The sequence below is a fragment of the Trichomycterus rosablanca genome, chromosome 16, assembly GCF_030014385.1.
Source record: "Trichomycterus rosablanca isolate fTriRos1 chromosome 16, fTriRos1.hap1, whole genome shotgun sequence".
NCBI lineage: Eukaryota > Metazoa > Chordata > Actinopteri > Siluriformes > Trichomycteridae > Trichomycterus > Trichomycterus rosablanca.
Window position 1 is genome coordinate 7,531,448 of NC_086003.1, and position 17,386 is coordinate 7,548,833.

General features: G+C 41.1%; 2 protein-coding genes across 2 annotated transcripts in view; one reads left to right on the plus strand and one right to left on the minus strand.

The window, feature by feature from the left end:
* Window positions 1–8,860, minus strand: part of kcnt1a (potassium sodium-activated channel subfamily T member 1a) — a 50,674-nt gene extending 41,814 nt beyond the window's left edge. The window contains exons 1-2 of the mRNA XM_063010976.1: window positions 8,642–8,860; window positions 5,183–5,338 (exon numbers count right to left, since the gene is read on the minus strand). Coding sequence (XP_062867046.1) covers window positions 5,183–5,338; window positions 8,642–8,715 — 230 coding nt within the window. The 5' untranslated portion in view covers window positions 8,716–8,860. The remainder of the gene's footprint in view (window positions 1–5,182; window positions 5,339–8,641) is intronic.
* Window positions 8,861–10,158: 1,298 nt separating this feature from the next.
* On the plus strand, window positions 10,159–13,647 carry LOC134330841 (beta-1,3-galactosyltransferase 9). The gene is given in 2 exon segments (XM_063012109.1): window positions 10,159–10,260; window positions 12,556–13,647. Coding segments are annotated over 2 exon segments (1,194 nt in total).
* Window positions 13,648–17,386: the final 3,739 nt, after the last annotated feature.

The following is a 17,386-nucleotide window of genomic DNA, read 5'->3' on the forward strand; positions in this document are numbered from 1 at the left end:
ATACTTACTTTTACAAAATTGATTTTAGATGCTATTTAGTTTGGCTGAAACACCTAATTAGCAGGGGTGTCCACATACTTTTGGTCATTGAGTATAACAGACCTATTAAATGCAATATGTGGTTTCAAGATGCTTTTAAGGCACTCTAGTAGAGAGTTATTTATCTACAGTGGTTGAAGATCTGTTTAATGTTCCGGTCAGACATTAGTTGATGCAAATATTATACAAAAGTGCTTTGGTTCTAATAATTGCTAAAAACTGTGGTGTACTAATGACTGTTCTGAAAGCTCCAGCACTTATACAGCTCATTTTCTTATGAATCATGACTTAAAAGCTAGACATATGACATTCATGCAGTCTACTTCTGAGACTGAAACGAGCATTCGTCAGAAAATGCAGTTGAAGGTGCAGTTTAGTTTTCCATGTCACTAGGAAACTTTCATACTACACCACAAACTATATACACAATATTGCCAATATTGTATTCGCTCGTCTGCCTTCACACGCATATGAACTTGAGTGACGTCCCATTCTTAATCCATAGGGTTTAATATGGGTCGCTCTCAGGAGCTCAGTGAATTCCAGCGTGGTACCAACAAGTCCAGCTGTGAAATTTACTCACTACTAAATATTCCACAGTCAACCGTCAGTGGTATTATAACAAAGTGGAAGCGATTGGGAACGACAGCAACTCAGCCACGAAGTGTTAAACCATGTAAAATGACAGAGCGGGTCAGCGGATGCTGAGGCGCATAGTGCGCAGCGGTCGCCAACTTTCAAATCGCTACAGACCTCCAAACTTCATGTGGCTTTTCAGATTAGATCAAGAACAGTGTGTAGAGAGCTTCATGGAATGGGTTTCCATGGCCGAGCAGCTGCATCCAAGCCTTACATCACCAAGCGTCGGATGCAGTGGTGTAAAGCACGCCGCCACTGGACTCTAGAGCGGTGGAGACGTGTTCTCTGGAGTGACGAATCACGCTTCTCCGTCTGGCAATCCGATGGATGAGTCTGGGTTTGGCGGTTGCCAGGAGAACGGTACTTGTCTGACTGCATTGTGCCGAGTGTAAAGTTTGGTGGAGGGGGGATTATGGTGTGGGGTTGTTTTTCAGGAGTCGGGCTCGGCCCCTTAGTTCCAGTGAAAGGAATTCTTAATGCTTCAGCATACCAAGAGATTTTGGACAATTTCATGCTCCCAACTTTGTGGGAACAGTTTGGGGATGGCCCCTTCCTGTTCCAACATGACTGCGCACCAGTGCACAAAGCGAGGTCCATAAAGACGTGGATGAACGAGTTTAGTGTGGAAGAACTTGACTGGCCTGCACAGAGTCCTGACCACAACCCGATAGAACACCTTTGGGATGAATCAGAGCGGAGACTGTGAGCCAGGCCTTCTCGTCCAACATCGGTGTCTGACCTCACAAATGTGCTTCTGGAAGAATGGTCAAAAATTCCCATAAACACACTCCTAAACCTTGTGGAAAGCCTTCCCAGAGGAGTTGAAGCTGTTATAGCTTCAAAGGGTGGGCCGACATCATATTAAACCCTATGGATTAAGAATGGGACGTCACTCAAGTTCATATACGTGTGAAGGCAGACGAGCGAATACTTTTGGCAATATAGTGTATAAGTAAAAACCCAAGGGCTGCATCACATGACCTAAAGGCCTCTGTAAGCACATTAAATGGTAGCACAATTAGAAAAAAACAAGTATGGCTTTCTGAGTGGTGGCTAGGAAAAGACCCTTCTCATCAAAAGGTTTGGACAAATTGTGTCTGAACAAACCACGAAATTTCTAGAACATTATCCTTTGCGCTCACGGGGCCGAGGAGATGTTTGGTCATCATGCAAAGTGCTGGTGCTGGAGCCTATCCCAGCTTTTCAATGGGCGCAAGGCACAAAGTAAAACCCTGGACGGGCCGCCAGTCCATCGCAGGGCAGACACACTCACACACCCATTCACCTACAGGGCAATTCAGTGTCTCCAATTAACCTTGACTGCATGTTTTTGGACTGTCGGAGGAAACCCACACAGACACGGGGAGAACATGCAAACTCTGCATAGAAAGGACCCGGACCGCCACGCCTGGGGATCGAACTCAGGACCTTCTTGCTGTGGGGTGACAGTGCTACCCACCGAGCCGCCGTGCCGCCCAGTTTGGGGAAACAGAACTTATTTTATATGATCAATTCTATACACCTGCTGTCAATTGATGTGGCTAAAACACCTAAAGTGACAATCAGAAATATTTAACCCCCCACCCTTAAAGGCATTATGGTGATGCGTTTTCGATACGGCATAACATTCCTCTTCTAAATGCCATTCATAATGCCAGTCACACAGTCAAGATTGCCAGTTCCTACAGTAGAACAACATCCCTACATCACTGATCTCACATTTCTTGCATCAGACAAACCCCTGACCCATATGGCCATATGGTTCTAGCTTTGGTTTGTCACTCCGTAGAACTCCCAGTACCCTGCAGGCCTTTCCAAATTTCTTCTGGTCTTGGAAGGCTTATAGTCATTACACTTTTAATGCAATGAAATGATCCTCTCTTTCAGCTTTTGAAACAGCTCCTTAGTTGTCACCATGGTTGCAACCACTGATGTCAGTAACGCGTTACTCTAATCTGACCACATTTTTTCAGTAACAAGTAATCTAACACGTTACTATTTCCAATCCAGTAATCAGATTAAAGTTACTTATCCAAGTTACTGTGCGTTACTATTTTTGTCATTTTCCTTAGTAAAAAGATATATTTTTGCTTTCTTCTTGCGTCTCGGGGAGTGACGTCTGTCCTATGCGACAATTAAGTCACGAGCTGCGTCCGAAATCGCATACTTACAGAGTACGCACTAGATTGGAGGAAGTATGCACTACTCGGCCGGTAAAAAAGTACATACTTTCAGTACAGAAGTATGCAGTATGCACACAACACCGCTACGTACTACATCCGCCATCTTACCAACGTCAAGTGATGACGTGGGGACGTGATGACGTAATATCACCATAGTTACAGACTCATTACAAACCCCACTCGCCAAAATTTTGGATATTTATCGTCTTTTTGTTATTTATTTGTCTTTAAATATTTTTATTTTATTTATCTTACTTACACTTGTGAACAGAGGACTCCGTTTTCCACGTCTTGTTTCTTATTATTTTATTTTTTTATAAAAACAATTATTTATGTTAAGTTAATTCAAGAGAAACTGTCTTTATTTTTATAAAAACAAGTATTTTTTTCAGGAAATAGTTTTTCAGTTCAACTTTAAATGTCATGAGATGCATTGTTACTGTTAAAAATGCACTTCCAATAAAGTGAGTATTGGCAAAACTGGTTGTCATTTTTATGTTGAGGCGGCGGGGGGTGTTGTCGGCAGCTGCTGAATGTAACTAATAAAGTAACTTGTAATCTAACTTAGTTACTTTATTGATTACTTGATTTTAAAAGTAACAGTTACTTTTTAAAGGAGTAATCAGTATCAGAAATCAGATTACTTTTTCAAGGTAACTATGCCATCACTGGTTGCAACAGACCTTGAACGTTTGAATAAAACATCACAGCTGAAGCAAATTAAAGGTCATTATTTGTGACATAGCAGTATTAACAAAACACCCTGCTTCTCTAACTACTACTACATCAATCAATTTATTTGTCCACTTGCTTTGTCATTCAACTGATAAAGGTTTAATGTAATACCAAACGCCTTTGCAGAATTGTGTGCAGCAATATTAGCATTGACGCTCCATAAGAAATCACTACCATACAACAATGACTTCCAGGCTGATCCTGTCTTTGAGTGGAGTGTCTTTGAGGAACAATATCAAGGAACAAAATCACATCTTTGTATCTACAACCCCAAATCAGAAAAAGTTGGGACAATATGGAACATGCAAATTAAATAAAAATGCAGTGTTCCTTACATTTACTTTTATTTGATTGCAGACAGTTTGAACCCGAGATATTTTATGTTTTTTTCTGCTCAACTTCATTTCATTTATTAATATACCTCCATTCCTGCATTTCAGGCCTGCAACACATTCCAAACACAGAAAAGTTGGGATGAGAGCAATTTAGGGCTAGTAATGAGGTGAAAAAACTAAATAATGATGTGATTCCAAACAGGCGATTGTAATCATGGTTTGGTACAAATGCCACATAAAACTTTACTGTGCAAAAAAGAAGCCTTATGTTAACCATGTCCAGAAGCGGCGTCGACTTCTCTGGGTTCGGAGGCATCTAGGATGGACCATCACACACTGGAAACATGTATTGTGGTCAGATGAATCAGCATTCCAGGTCTTTTTTGGAAAAAATGGATGCCACGTGCTCCAGACCAATGACGAAAAGGACCATCCAGACTGTTATCAGCAAGTCCAAAGCCAGGGTCTGTCATGGTATGGGGGTGTGTCAGTGCCCTTGGCAAAGATCATTTACACTTCTGTGATGGCAGCATTAATGCAGAAAAGTACATTGAGATCTTAGAGCAACATGTGCTGACAAATGCAAAACCACATGCTGCACACATTACAAAGACACGGCTGTGGAAGAAGAGGGTACGGGTCCTGGACTGGCCTGCCTGCAGTCCTGACCTGTCCTCAATAGAGAATGTGTGGAGACTTTTAAAACGAAAAATGGGACAACGACGACCCCGTACTGTTGTACATCTTAAGACGGAAGGAAGAATGAGACAAAATAAAAGCTGAAACACTAAATCACTTGGTCTCCTCGGTGCAAAAATGTATTTTAAGTGTGGTGAAAAGGAATGGCAACATTACAAAGTGGTAAATGCTTTACCGCCCCAACTTTTTTTGGAATGTGTTGCAGGTCTGAAATGCAGGAATGGATGTTTGAGCAGATAAAACATGAAATATCTCAGGTTCATCCTGTCTGCAATCAAATAAAAGTCGAAGTAAATGTAAGAAACACTGTGTTTTTATTATATGCATTTTTCCTGCTGTCCCAACTTTTTCTGATTGGGGTTGTATTAGTTTGGAAATTAATTAAACTGAGACAGACATTAAAGACATTGTTTTAAACAATTTGAGAACCACTGCATTTAAGTAGTTTATTTCAATGCATTTTTGCACTAGAAGCTTTGTGAGCATTTTCAGTGAGTCACTGCCAAGGTTGTGTCAATTCTATGATTTGTCATTGTGTGACGATCTAAGTACCTGTCCTCACTCTGGCACGGCTGGTCACCTAGCAACAGCTCTCCGAAACGAACACGGAACTGGAGGGGCGGTACTTCGGGTTCGCCGGTGATCATCTTAAGTCGCTGAACATTCAGCACCACCTCACCGAGCTTTTGGGAGTGTTCAGATGGTCCACTAATAACAAACAGAATGATAAGATATTAATGTCATTAATGCTCAAAGACAAAACTTTATAAACAATAACTTGTAACTAAGGGAACATCCCATTTTTTACATAATCTATTCATCTTTAGTAACCTTTTCATCCTGACCATCATGGCTGTGGGTCTAAAACCTACTTGGTAACAATGGTAGCAACCAGGAAAGGCATACTGGACAGGGCACCAATCCATTAAAATGCAGCACACGCTCACTTTTTTACTTGCTTACCACATCTTAGGCCAATTTGTTGCAGCCGATTCACCAACTACCACATTCTTGGAGAAAACAAATACATTTTGTACCAAGCCATGTTGTACATTATACACATTTAGTTTGTTGCACAGAATACATTTTTACTGAATTAGTTACAGCTTGACTGGAATTTTTGCTGAGTATACTGAGCAAAAATCTTGATATTGGCTGGATGGGTGTCTACACAGCCATAAACAGAGCAGTGGTAGCTCAGCAGTTAAGGTACTAGACTGGCAATCACAAGGTTCAAGCCCCACCATCACAAAGTTGCCACTGTTGGGGCCATAAGGCTGTATTTGGGCACAAATGTGAGTCACTTTGAATAGAAGCGTCTGCTGAATGCCATAAAAGTAACGTAAACGTAAATTATTGGCTATGTCTTAGGGCAGGGGTCAGCAACCTATGGCACACGTGCCAAAGCCGGCACGTGAAGCACGTTTGCCTGGCTCGCTGATTGGTAAGAGTAAAAAAATTTATTTCATGCTCAGGGCTGCGCCTTATTAGTTATTAGACACCTCGATTAACTTTAACAAGCGTAAATTACTCCACCTTAGCTGCCTCCGCCGCCTCCGCCTATGGCCAGTTAAGGTTGAGTAATTTATGCTTGTTAATGTTAATGAAGGCGTTGGGAGTGAGTCAGCTTTCAATTCGGTGCGAACGCGCAAAAGTGGATGTTTGTTCAGTTCAACAACACTGGACGGATTTGACAAAGCACCAAAGCTCATTTAAGGATGATGCTGACAAAACGGAATCAATCGAGTGTTCTTAAAAATTTAAGCCATGGTAAAAGTTCACCTCATATACACCACAGAAGGATCATCTTTGCAGGGAGTCGGGGACAAGGATCACACTGACATGTAAGTTTAATTAACTGATTAATTGGTTTATGTCACATACATAACAACAGTTTGTTATATATGACTGATGCATTCCATGGCACACTTAGTACAAAAAAAAGGTTGCCGACCCCTGTCTTAGGGGATGCCCGAAGCCTTGCCTTGGATTTGCTGCCCTGTTCAGGGTATTCCTGCCTTGCTCCTCACTTCTCCTGCATGGTAAAACTGAACTCATTGTATTAAACTGCAATAAAGCGATTAATGAAACTGAAATAATACAATCAAGAAATGAATAAATATGACAGTGTGCCCAATCACTATGCTTCCCATGGTACTGCCCCCAGTTACACTGCCTGGCCAAAAAAAAAAAGGTCACCACCTGGATTTAACTAAGCAAATAGGTAAGAGCCTCCCATTGGATAATTACTGCATGGGTCATTATGTTTCAGCTGGCAACAAGTTATTTAACCCTAACTGATGCAGTGAGTAGCTTCTCATTTGTTAAACAACCATGTCGAAAGACACATCCTGTGGTCATCAAGCAGAGAAAACATCTAAGGAGAAGCTGAAACTACTAAAATCGGGTTAAGAACTGTCCAACGCATTATTAAAAAATGGAAGGACAGGGGGGGGGGGGGACATCATCTTAGAGGAAGGAATGTGGTCGGAAAAAAATCTTGAATGATCGTGATCGGCGATCACTTAAACGTTTGGTGAAAATCAAATGGTAGAAAAACTCCAGTAGAACTCAGGGATATGTTTAATAGTGAAAGTAAGAGCATTTCCACATGCACAATGTGAAGGGAACTCGAGGGATTGGGACTAAACAGCTGTGTAGCCTTAAGAAAACCACTTGTCAGTGAGGCTAACCGGCAAAAACGGCTTCAATTTGCTAGGGAGCATGAAGATTGGACTCTGGAGCAATGGAAGAAGGTCATGTGGTCTGATGAGTCCAGATTTACCCTGTTCCAGAGTGATGGGCGCATCAGGGTAAGAAGAGAGGCGGCTGAAGTGATGCACCCATCATGCCTAGTGCCTACCGTACAAGCCTGTGGGGGCAGTTCTATGATCTGGGGTCGATGCAGTCGGTCAGGTCTAGGTTCAGAAACGTTATGTGCCCAAAGAATGAGGTCAGCTGACTACCTGAATATACTGAACGACCAGGTTATTCCATCAATGGATTTTTTCTTCCCTGATGGCACGGGCATATTCCGAGATGACAATGCCAGGATTCATCGGGCTCAAATTGTGAAAGAGTGGTTCAGGGAGCATGAGACGAGACATCATTTTCACACATGGATCGGCCACCACAGAGTCCAGACCTGAACCCCATTGAGAATCTTTAGGATGTGCTGGAGAAGACTTTGCGCAGTGGTCCAAATCTCCCATCATCAATACAAGATCTTGGGGAAAAATTCATGCAACTCTGGACAGAAATAAATGTTGTGACATTGCAGAAGCTTGTGGAAACGAATGAAATATTAGTGTGACCTTTTTTTTGGCCAGGCAGTGTATTTCTCTTCACTCAAACCTAAATTCACAGCATTTTTGTCCTTGTCATATAATGAATGGAGTGTTTATTATTATTCTTCAATAAGATTTCTTAATAAGATAAAGGAAATTATCCACTGATAAGTCATAGCAACTCATAATTTATGAACCATACAGATTTTTTGAAGCTTTGCTCCTCTAAGAAATTGGTTAAAAAATTACTTTGTTAAAATATATCTTTACATTATTGTTTCTGCAATCAAAATGATCAAAACATGACTAACTGTATAGGTTTATGTTAAGGGTCTTTTATTCTTAATCTCACATTTTAAAATTAAAACGACATTGTTTTCTTAAAGAATAAGACCATTAGTCCAGTTGCTGCGTCATTACTCTAATAATTACATAAAACACTGTAAAAAAAAAAAAAAAAAAAAAAAAAAAAAAAAAAAAGAATTTGTACTATTTTTCTTACCTCATGTTACAGCGTTTAGCTGAGGCAAATTGAGGAAAATGTGCGGAACACTGTTAACTTGCATATATAACATGTTTGGACAGTAAATGTATGTATTTTCAACTTACAAACTAGGTTTATATAATATCATCGTGATATACGTATTATTTATAATTAAAAAGTGATAAAGGAAAGGTGTATATCGTGTATAAACGGCTGTTAAGAGTGTGAAGAGGCGAGTACCTGACCGGTGAGTCTCGAGGCGCGCGCCCCTCATCATCCACGAAAGTGCGGTTAGTGTAGCACGCGGCGCGCATCACGAGCTTCAGCTGCTTTCACACTCTCGGTTCTGCTCAGATTGAACAATTCGCTCGCTGTACAAAGATTCCTTTTAAAATTTAACGCTTTAAATAGTTTTAACTCGATGCATCAATCTGCATCAATCAGCAGCAATGCAGCACGACAGCTCTCCAAACATTTTCATCAACTTCAATCATCCGTTTAGTTACACCTTTTTTTTCCCACCTGTTAAACGCAAACTGAGGGAGCAGCCTTGTTCCAAATAGCTCCACGTTCCCTATATAGGGGCACTTTCCAAACACGATCTACATGGCGTATTTAGCCTATTTAGTGCACTCTGTGTTCAGTGTGGTGTCAATGGAACGTGGGCAGTGGCATTAATTAAAGGACACCGCGCCATCTAACGGACAAAGTCTAAACATGTATTTTAGCCATTACACTATCTACAGTAAAGTTATTATTCGTGTAAAGAACACTGTAAAACGAGGTCCAGCAGCCATTTGTAGGGTTGTTCCAATCAGTTATGAGGATAAACGTTGACTTGAAAGCCCCCTTCGTTCATTTCTGAAGGGAACAACTAATATTTACTCGAGCAGGGGTCCACAAACTTTTGGTACAACGTGCATATTTATAAAATAAGCAAAGATGAAGTATTTAGTGTCCCATCTAATACCTCAGTCATATAACACAAACTGTTAGCATGTACGCTACATGGACAAAAGTATTGGGACTCCCCTTTCAATTGTTAAATTCATGTGTAATTGCTAACAATAATGTGGATCGCAGCGCTGCTGGAGTTATTAAACACCTCACTGTCACTACTGGACTGATAATAGTCCACCAACCAAATATATCCAGCCAACAGCGCCCCATGGGCAGCGTCCTGTGACCACTGATGATGGTCTAGAAGATGATCAACTCAAACAGCAGCAATAGATCGAACCCAGCGATCGTCTCTGACTTTACATCTACAAGGTGGACCAACTAGGCAGGAGTGTCTAATAGAGTGGACAGTGAGTGGACACGGTATTTAAAAACCTCCAGCAGCGCTGCTGTGTCTGATCCACTCATACCAGCACAACACACACTAACACACCAGCACCATGTCAGTGTCACTGCAGTGCTGAGAATGATCCACCACCTAAGTGATACCTGCTCTGTAGTGGTCCTGAACATTGAAGAACAGGGTGAAAGCAGGTTAAAAAGGTGTGTAGAGAAACACGTGGACTACAGTCAGTAATTGTAGAACTACAAAGTGCTTCTATATGGTAGGTGGAGCTGATAAAATGGAGTGAGTGTAGAAACAAGGAGGTTTGCCAGTGATAAAATACTCATTAACATATTAATGATTCAGAGCAGCATGTGTCTGTCCTGAAGGGTCTAGCGTTACCCAGCTGGTATCATTTTACGATGGAAACAGGGCTCATGTTAATGTTGAATGTGCTCCCAATTGCATACAAATGAATACACTGACATACACACAACAGGCAGACTACACAGGAGGATCAGAGAGAAAGAAAGAGACATAAGAAGAAAGTATTTCTTCATGGGCAATCATGAGGGTGAGGAAACTTTACACACACTTACCTGTTTGTCTTTACTTCTTCTTTTCTCCTATATAAAATATATAGTACAGTATGCATATAGTACATGTACAAACATGGATTTATATTGAGTTATATTGAGTAAACAAGATTATGGAAAACATCAAATCTATTTTATTCAACAATGTAAAACTTTATGATGCAAAGTTCTGCTGTAACAACTTGTGTGCCAAGTCAAGTCTATATATTAGAAATATATTGCAAAAAAGTAGACAGCGATGATCTGCAATTCATTTTGACCTGCATTTAATGAATTGTTATATACAACCCCACTTTGTTGCCAAACTGAAGATCTTTGGTCCTCAAAGTTACTGCTTTTGTTCCAAATCATGATTACAATCACCTGTTGATATCACCTGTTTGGAATCACATAATTATTTCGTTTTTCACCTCATGACTAGCCCTAAATTGCAACTGTCCCAGCTTTTTTGGAAATGTGTTACAAGTTTAAAATGCAGGGATGGATGTACAGTATATAACCAATTAAACGAACTTGACCTAAAAAACCCACAAAATATCTATCTACTGTCTTTTTTCCATACTCTCCTAACTTTTTCTAATTTGGGGTTGGATGGATATACTTTTGACTTATGTACAGTCATTGCCAAAAGTTTTGAGACAGGCACAAAATCTGGTTTTCACAAAGATTGCTGAATCTGTTTGTATGGTGGCAATTTGCAGTAACTCTAGTTATCTTATGTGGCCTGCAAGAGCTTAAAAGACGTATGACCTTCTTAAAATACACTGTAAAATCATACATAAACTACATCTCCCACAATGCATGCCGATTTTGTGACCCGCAAAGTGACCGCATCCTGCCACTAGATAGCAGCGTTTCAACATCAGTGTATAACTGAGGTGGCTTTCCAACAAGTGATGTTGAGAAATATTTACAAATAATCCCAAAATGTACAAGAAGAGAAAATTAATGCAGAAGGAGGTAATTTAATGAAAGATGGGAAAGTGAACACAAATCTGTGCTTCAAGAAGAAAAACTGGTACATCTGTTGTGTTATGAGGCCGTGTCTGTGGTAAAGGAGTACAATATAAATGTAGATAAACATTATAAATATACAGTATAAATTTGCCATTTTGACACCAAACACAGAATTTAGCCTCCAAGAAAAACAACAAATTATCCAACACTGGCAATTAATTCTTTGTCCACATTGTGTCACAAGGCAAAAGTGATAACCAAGTGGCTCTTTGAATATAACATTGACATTTTGGGTCCAAGGCCAGGAAACTCCCCAGATCTCAATCCCATTGAGAACCTGTGGTCAGTCCTCAGAAAACAGGTGGACAAATAAAAACATAAACTGATTAGGCAAGAATGGGTTGCCATCAGGCTGGATTTGAACCAGAAGCTGATATCCAGCATGCCAGGGTGAATAGCAGAAGTCTTGAAAAAGTCGGGGTCAACACTTAAAATTGATGTATTTGTCAATAAAAGTAAAAAAAACAAACAACTTTTGGCCATGACTGTACATTTATGCGTGTCAATGTGTTAAAAATACTGCCCTAGCTAATTCACGACCTTAAAAAACACGTCACCTACCTTGAAATGAGCAGTTTCCCATTCCCAATTTAACATTTTTTATTTATGTAGCGTATAAAATATGAGGCGCAATAAGCAACATCAAGCAATTAAGTTAGTGTAACGGACTTTTCTGTGGTGTAGTGCTGATGATGTTTGATGTATGTGTTTACATATTGAGTGCATTTGGGGATTTCATAATCAGTAGAAAAGTGTGCTTCTATACACACGTGATCATCTCTGTGTAGTCTGAGCTGCGCCTCAAAATAACAAGCCAATAAAGTACTATGCTCCCGATTCTTTGCACATGTTCATTTTATTTCTTTGTTTATGAACGTAGCAAAGCCGCTCGTTTACACTAAGAATCGCTTAGACTAAATGTCCAAGATGTCAAAGTCTAAAGCAGTTAAAAACACGACTCCCAACCGATTCTGTGGATGCAGAGAGGGTGTGTCAAAACACGGTCAGGAGTTTACATCTTTCATTTATTAAGGTAGGCTGTGATGTGTATTGTAGCTTCCATTTATTCTATTTAATTTATATGATATTTAATTAAATGTGGCACTTTTGTTTGCGATTTCTGAAAAATGAGCACATTTTTATTTACTTAGTAGGGCCCTAGTTATAAAGCCCCTTGTTTTGAGTGTCTTATATTTAAAAATGAAACGTTTCTACTCTATATTGATAAATAAATAAAAACATGTCTGTTTGTGCAGTTGTGTGTGTTTAGGCTGCACACCCATCAGTGGTGCTTCCTGCTCTGTAATGTCGTGCTGTTCCACGCCTTGCTGTTTGGTGGTGACATCGTAGAAGAATTCCTCCTCCAGTCTTCTCCCACCGCCTACACAGACCGAGCGGTGCTCGAAATACGCGAACGGGCACGCAAACTGTACCTGAGCGAAACCACACCCAACTCCTCCCACCTGTACCCAATTACCTCCGGTCCTTGCCTGCATCACCAGGACCTTCTATTTCTTACTGTCGTTTTCAGCGGGTCAGGAAACGCCAGTCGGAGAGAGGCGATCCGGAGGTCATGGGGGAATCAGACGTCGGTGCAGGATGTGGCCGTGCGGACTGTATTTTTTCTGAACCCAGCTGTCTCGGAGAGGGAACATGAGGCAGTTTGGGCAGAATCAGTGCAGCATGGTGATGTTGTGCAGTGCGCTGGGCCATCATCGCGTGATCACTGGGGTCGGGTGAAACTAGCATTGCGCTGGGTTCTGCTTTTTTGTCCTAATGCACGATTTATAGTTTTGGCAGAGGATACGGTTTTTCTGAACGTGCCAGCGCTGGGCGTCTACCTGCTTACACTGCGTACACACTCTGAGGACCTGTACCTCGGAAGGGTCATCCATCGTGCCTCACCTGAACGAAAACACAACAAACCCCAGTACATGTCTTTACACCTTTACCCAGACAGGTTTCTACCGGATTATTGCTCGGGTCCTGTGTTTTTAATGTCGCAGGACGTCGTGCGCAAGGTCTATGTAGCCTCTGAGGACGTCACTCTGCCCCTGCCTTCAGACGTCATGGTCGGCCTGGGCGCAAAACGGGCCGGAGTCGTGGCCACTCACAGCGCACGCTTCTCCGGAGACCGACATGTACACTACAACCCCTGCTGCTACAACTTTCTCTTCAGCTCGGCCTCAGTAGGTGCAGAGCAGATGATCACAGCCTGGAAGGATTTGGGGAAGGGGAAAGGGCGGGACTGTAGCATGTTAGAAACTTATTACAGTTTGGTAGCATGCAAAACCATGACTTACCTTGACAAGCTCAGCTTTTTCACCACCAACAACACACAAGAGTAATTATGGGAAAGAGGTTCGTCTTCCAAAACCACACCTGACCTAAAGTACCGACATTTTATGAGCATAAATCAGTAAGTTTCGTAAATATTGCGCAACATCAGCACAAGTAGCGTTCATTTAAACTGTCCACTTTATCAGCTCCACTTACCATATAGAAGCACTTTGAAGTTCTACAATTACTGACTGTAGTCCATCTGTTTCTCTGTATGCTTTGTTAGCCCCCTTTCATGCTGTGTGTCCGCCGGTGTATGAACTCGTCTCGTGCAGTTGAAAAATGCAGTCTGTATTGACTGTACGTGCCGGAGGGGGCGTTTGTCAGTTGAGAGGCGTCCTCAGTCAGTGGTGAAGGGTTGAATCAGTATAGAGGACGCATTCAGGGTAATTGGACACGACTAGATTAGGGGAGAAAATTGGGGAAAAATGTGGGGAAAATTATATAAAAAATAGAATCTCGGCGCTGGTGTGCTAGCGGAATATCCCGCTGTGCCACCTGGGCGTCGATTGTCCTATTTTTTAATTAGCATTCAAGCATTTTGGTCTAGTATTTGCCCTGATAATACTGTTTATAAAAGAGACACAAAAAGAATAATTAAAAGGAATAATTATTTCCGAGAATCAATGGTGTCAGATATTAAACAGGGTTTATTCATCCTCTATCTGTGCCAGACATGGACTCTTACAGTGCAAAGTAGTTCATAGAGCTCACCTTACCAATGCTGAACTAGCATGTATTTTTCCAGGCAGAAGTGATGCATGTGAGAGGTGTAAACAATCACCTGCTGATCATATACATACTGTATGTTCTGGTCATGTCCTAAGCTTGTGAATTTCTGGTCCAAAATTTTTGATATTTTTAAACAGGCTCTGGGAAGCGACCTGGACCCCAACCCCATAACCGCCCTGTTTGGTATTCCCTATGGGGTTATCTATGTCGATCACAGCACAGAGGGTCATTGCCTTTTCTACGTTATTGGCAAGACGCACAATACCGCTTAAGTGGAAACGAGCCTAGCTCCTAATGTTTGATAGATGGGTTCAGGAACTTCTAACTTGTGTCAAGCTCGAGAAGCTAAGATTTTCCCTGAAACGTGGGGTCCCATCCTCATTTTTATTGAAGAAAAAAAAGACAAATTAGTTCCTGACATGTAATGAATAGAGAGTCTGGTGTTTTTTTTTTATTATTAATTAATTTATTTTTATTTATTTTATTTATTTTATTTTATTATTTAATTTATGATAACTATTTTTTTTTTTAATTTTCTATTTTCCCCACTTTTTTCCCCCAATTTTTCTCCCCTGAATGCGTCCTCTATACTGATTCGACCCTTCACCGCTGACTGAGGACGTCTCTTAACTAACATGCGCCCCCTCCGGCACGTACGGTCAGTACAGACTGCATTTTTCACCTGCACGAGTCAAGTTCATACACTTGACGGGCGCTGTGTATGGAGAGCTTTAGATTATAGGGGTTAGATTATAAAGTCAAAAGGGGGGGGGCAGGAGGGGGTTGAAAGTTTGGTGAATACACAGAAAAAAAATCACATACATACACTGATCAGCCATAGCATTAAAACCACCTCCTTGTTTCTACACTCACTGTCCATTTTATCAGCTCCACTTACCATATAGAAGCACTTTGTCGTTCTACAATTACTGACTGTAGTCCATCTGTTTCTCTGCATGCTTTGTTAGCCTCCTTTCATGTCGTTCTTCAATGGTCAGGACTCTCCCAGGACGACTACAGAGCAGGTATTATTTGGGTGGTGGATCATTCTCAGCACTGCAGTGACACTGTGTGTGTTGTGCTGAGTGGATCAGACACAGCAGCGCTGCTGGAGGTTTTTAAACACCGTGTCCATTCACTTTCCACTCTGTTAGACACTCCTACCTAGTTGGTCCACCTTGTAGATGTAAAGTCAGAGATGATCGCTCATCTATTGCTGCTGTTTGAGTTGGTCATCTTCTAGACCTTCAGCAGTGGTCACAAGACGCTGCCCACAGGGCGCTGTTGGCTGGATATATTTTTGGTTAGTGGACTATTCTCAGTCCAGCAGTGACAGTGAGGTGTTTAAAAACTCCAGCAGCGCTGCTGTGTCTGATCCACTCATACAAGCACAACACACACTAACACACCACCACCATGTCAGTGTCACTGCAGTGCTGAGAATGATCCACCACCTAAATAATACCTGCTCTGTAGTGGTCCTGGGAGAGTCCTGACTATTGAAGAACAGCATGAAAGGGGGCTAACAAAGCATGCAGAGAAACAGATGGACTACAGTCAGTAATTGTAAAACTACAAAGTGCTTCTATGCTAAGTGAGTGTAGCAAAAAGGAGATGGTATTAATGTTATGGCTGATCGGTGTATGTGTATATGCATACCTACATCTACGTATGGTTTCTTTTCCGTCCCTAGATCTGTCTTCTCAGACTTTTCTTTTCTTACTGTTGTATCACCTTATAAACCTAATAAAAAGATAAAAAAAATAAGACACATGCAGTTCTAGTGACCACCGATTACATATGCAATGCCTGAACATATAAATATCGCTTATTATTTCGTTAGCAAAGATTGTGAGCTCAGACACGAGAGATGCAAATGACTAGGCACATTTTTGACAGTTTTATTACAAAAAGAGCACATACAAAAAAGATAATGTACAAGCTTCGAAACAAAAACAACAAAAAATCTAAAGTTTAGGTTTAGCGATGCCACTTTTAAAATCATTATTAGTAGTAATAAATTAGGTACAAAACTTCCACCGAAAGATAATCATAACATTTCACACATTTACTTAACTGGACACCTATCAGCAGTCTCTTGAGCAGGAGGTGGTATTGCTTTCATATGAATGATAAAGATTCTAAATATGTTGTTTTTTTTTTATTTTCTGCTAGAAAATCCCCTAGTGAAAAAGAAACACACCCATAGCTCGACAGCATGTGGCACCCCTGTCACTGGCACCTTTTGAAGATTTATTATTATTATTATTATTATTATTAAATTATTTAAATGCGAGCAGCAGCAAAAATATCCTTTAAAATATTAGAAGCAGAACATCTGCACATTTAATGTGAATTGTATATTTCTAGTTGTGTCATATATATAAACCTGAGTAAAAACATGCATTTTAAAAATCAGTTGTGCTTTATCGTACTCTGTTAATCCTGACCCTGCGCTGTACAGTAGAATGCTGACGTACTCTGGCAAAGAGAGAGAGAGAGTGTGTTGGAATGCTATTAAAAACAGTTAAAAATTAAGACATCGGGTATTAAAAGGTAATGAGAGCAAGAAACGGGGAATAAATAAAGGGAAAGAAGCACTGAGGGATAAAGCAGAAGAGAGAAATAAAGTTGAAAAGGTAGTATATCTCGCCGGGCGGCTGGGCGCCCCCTAGCAGGCAGCAGACAAATTGGCCACTAGTCTGCTGGGTGAGAAAAGACCGAACTAAAAAGGGGGTGGAGTCTTCGACGCTGCTTAGGGACCCTGGTTAGTAGACTGATGCGCCTGTACAGAAGCGGCGGTCAGTGCGTGACTCTGCGTGTGCAAGACTGGCCTCACGAACGAATCCACCAAAGTGTGGGTGAATAAACAGGCATCGGAGGGAGCTTGTGTCAGGCACATATACCCTCCTCAGACATAATTGGGGTCCCCAGTAGCGGAAGACTAATTGGGGAGAAAATACAGATAAGCACTGAAAGATAACAGAAGAGAAAAATATTTCACTAGCACACCAG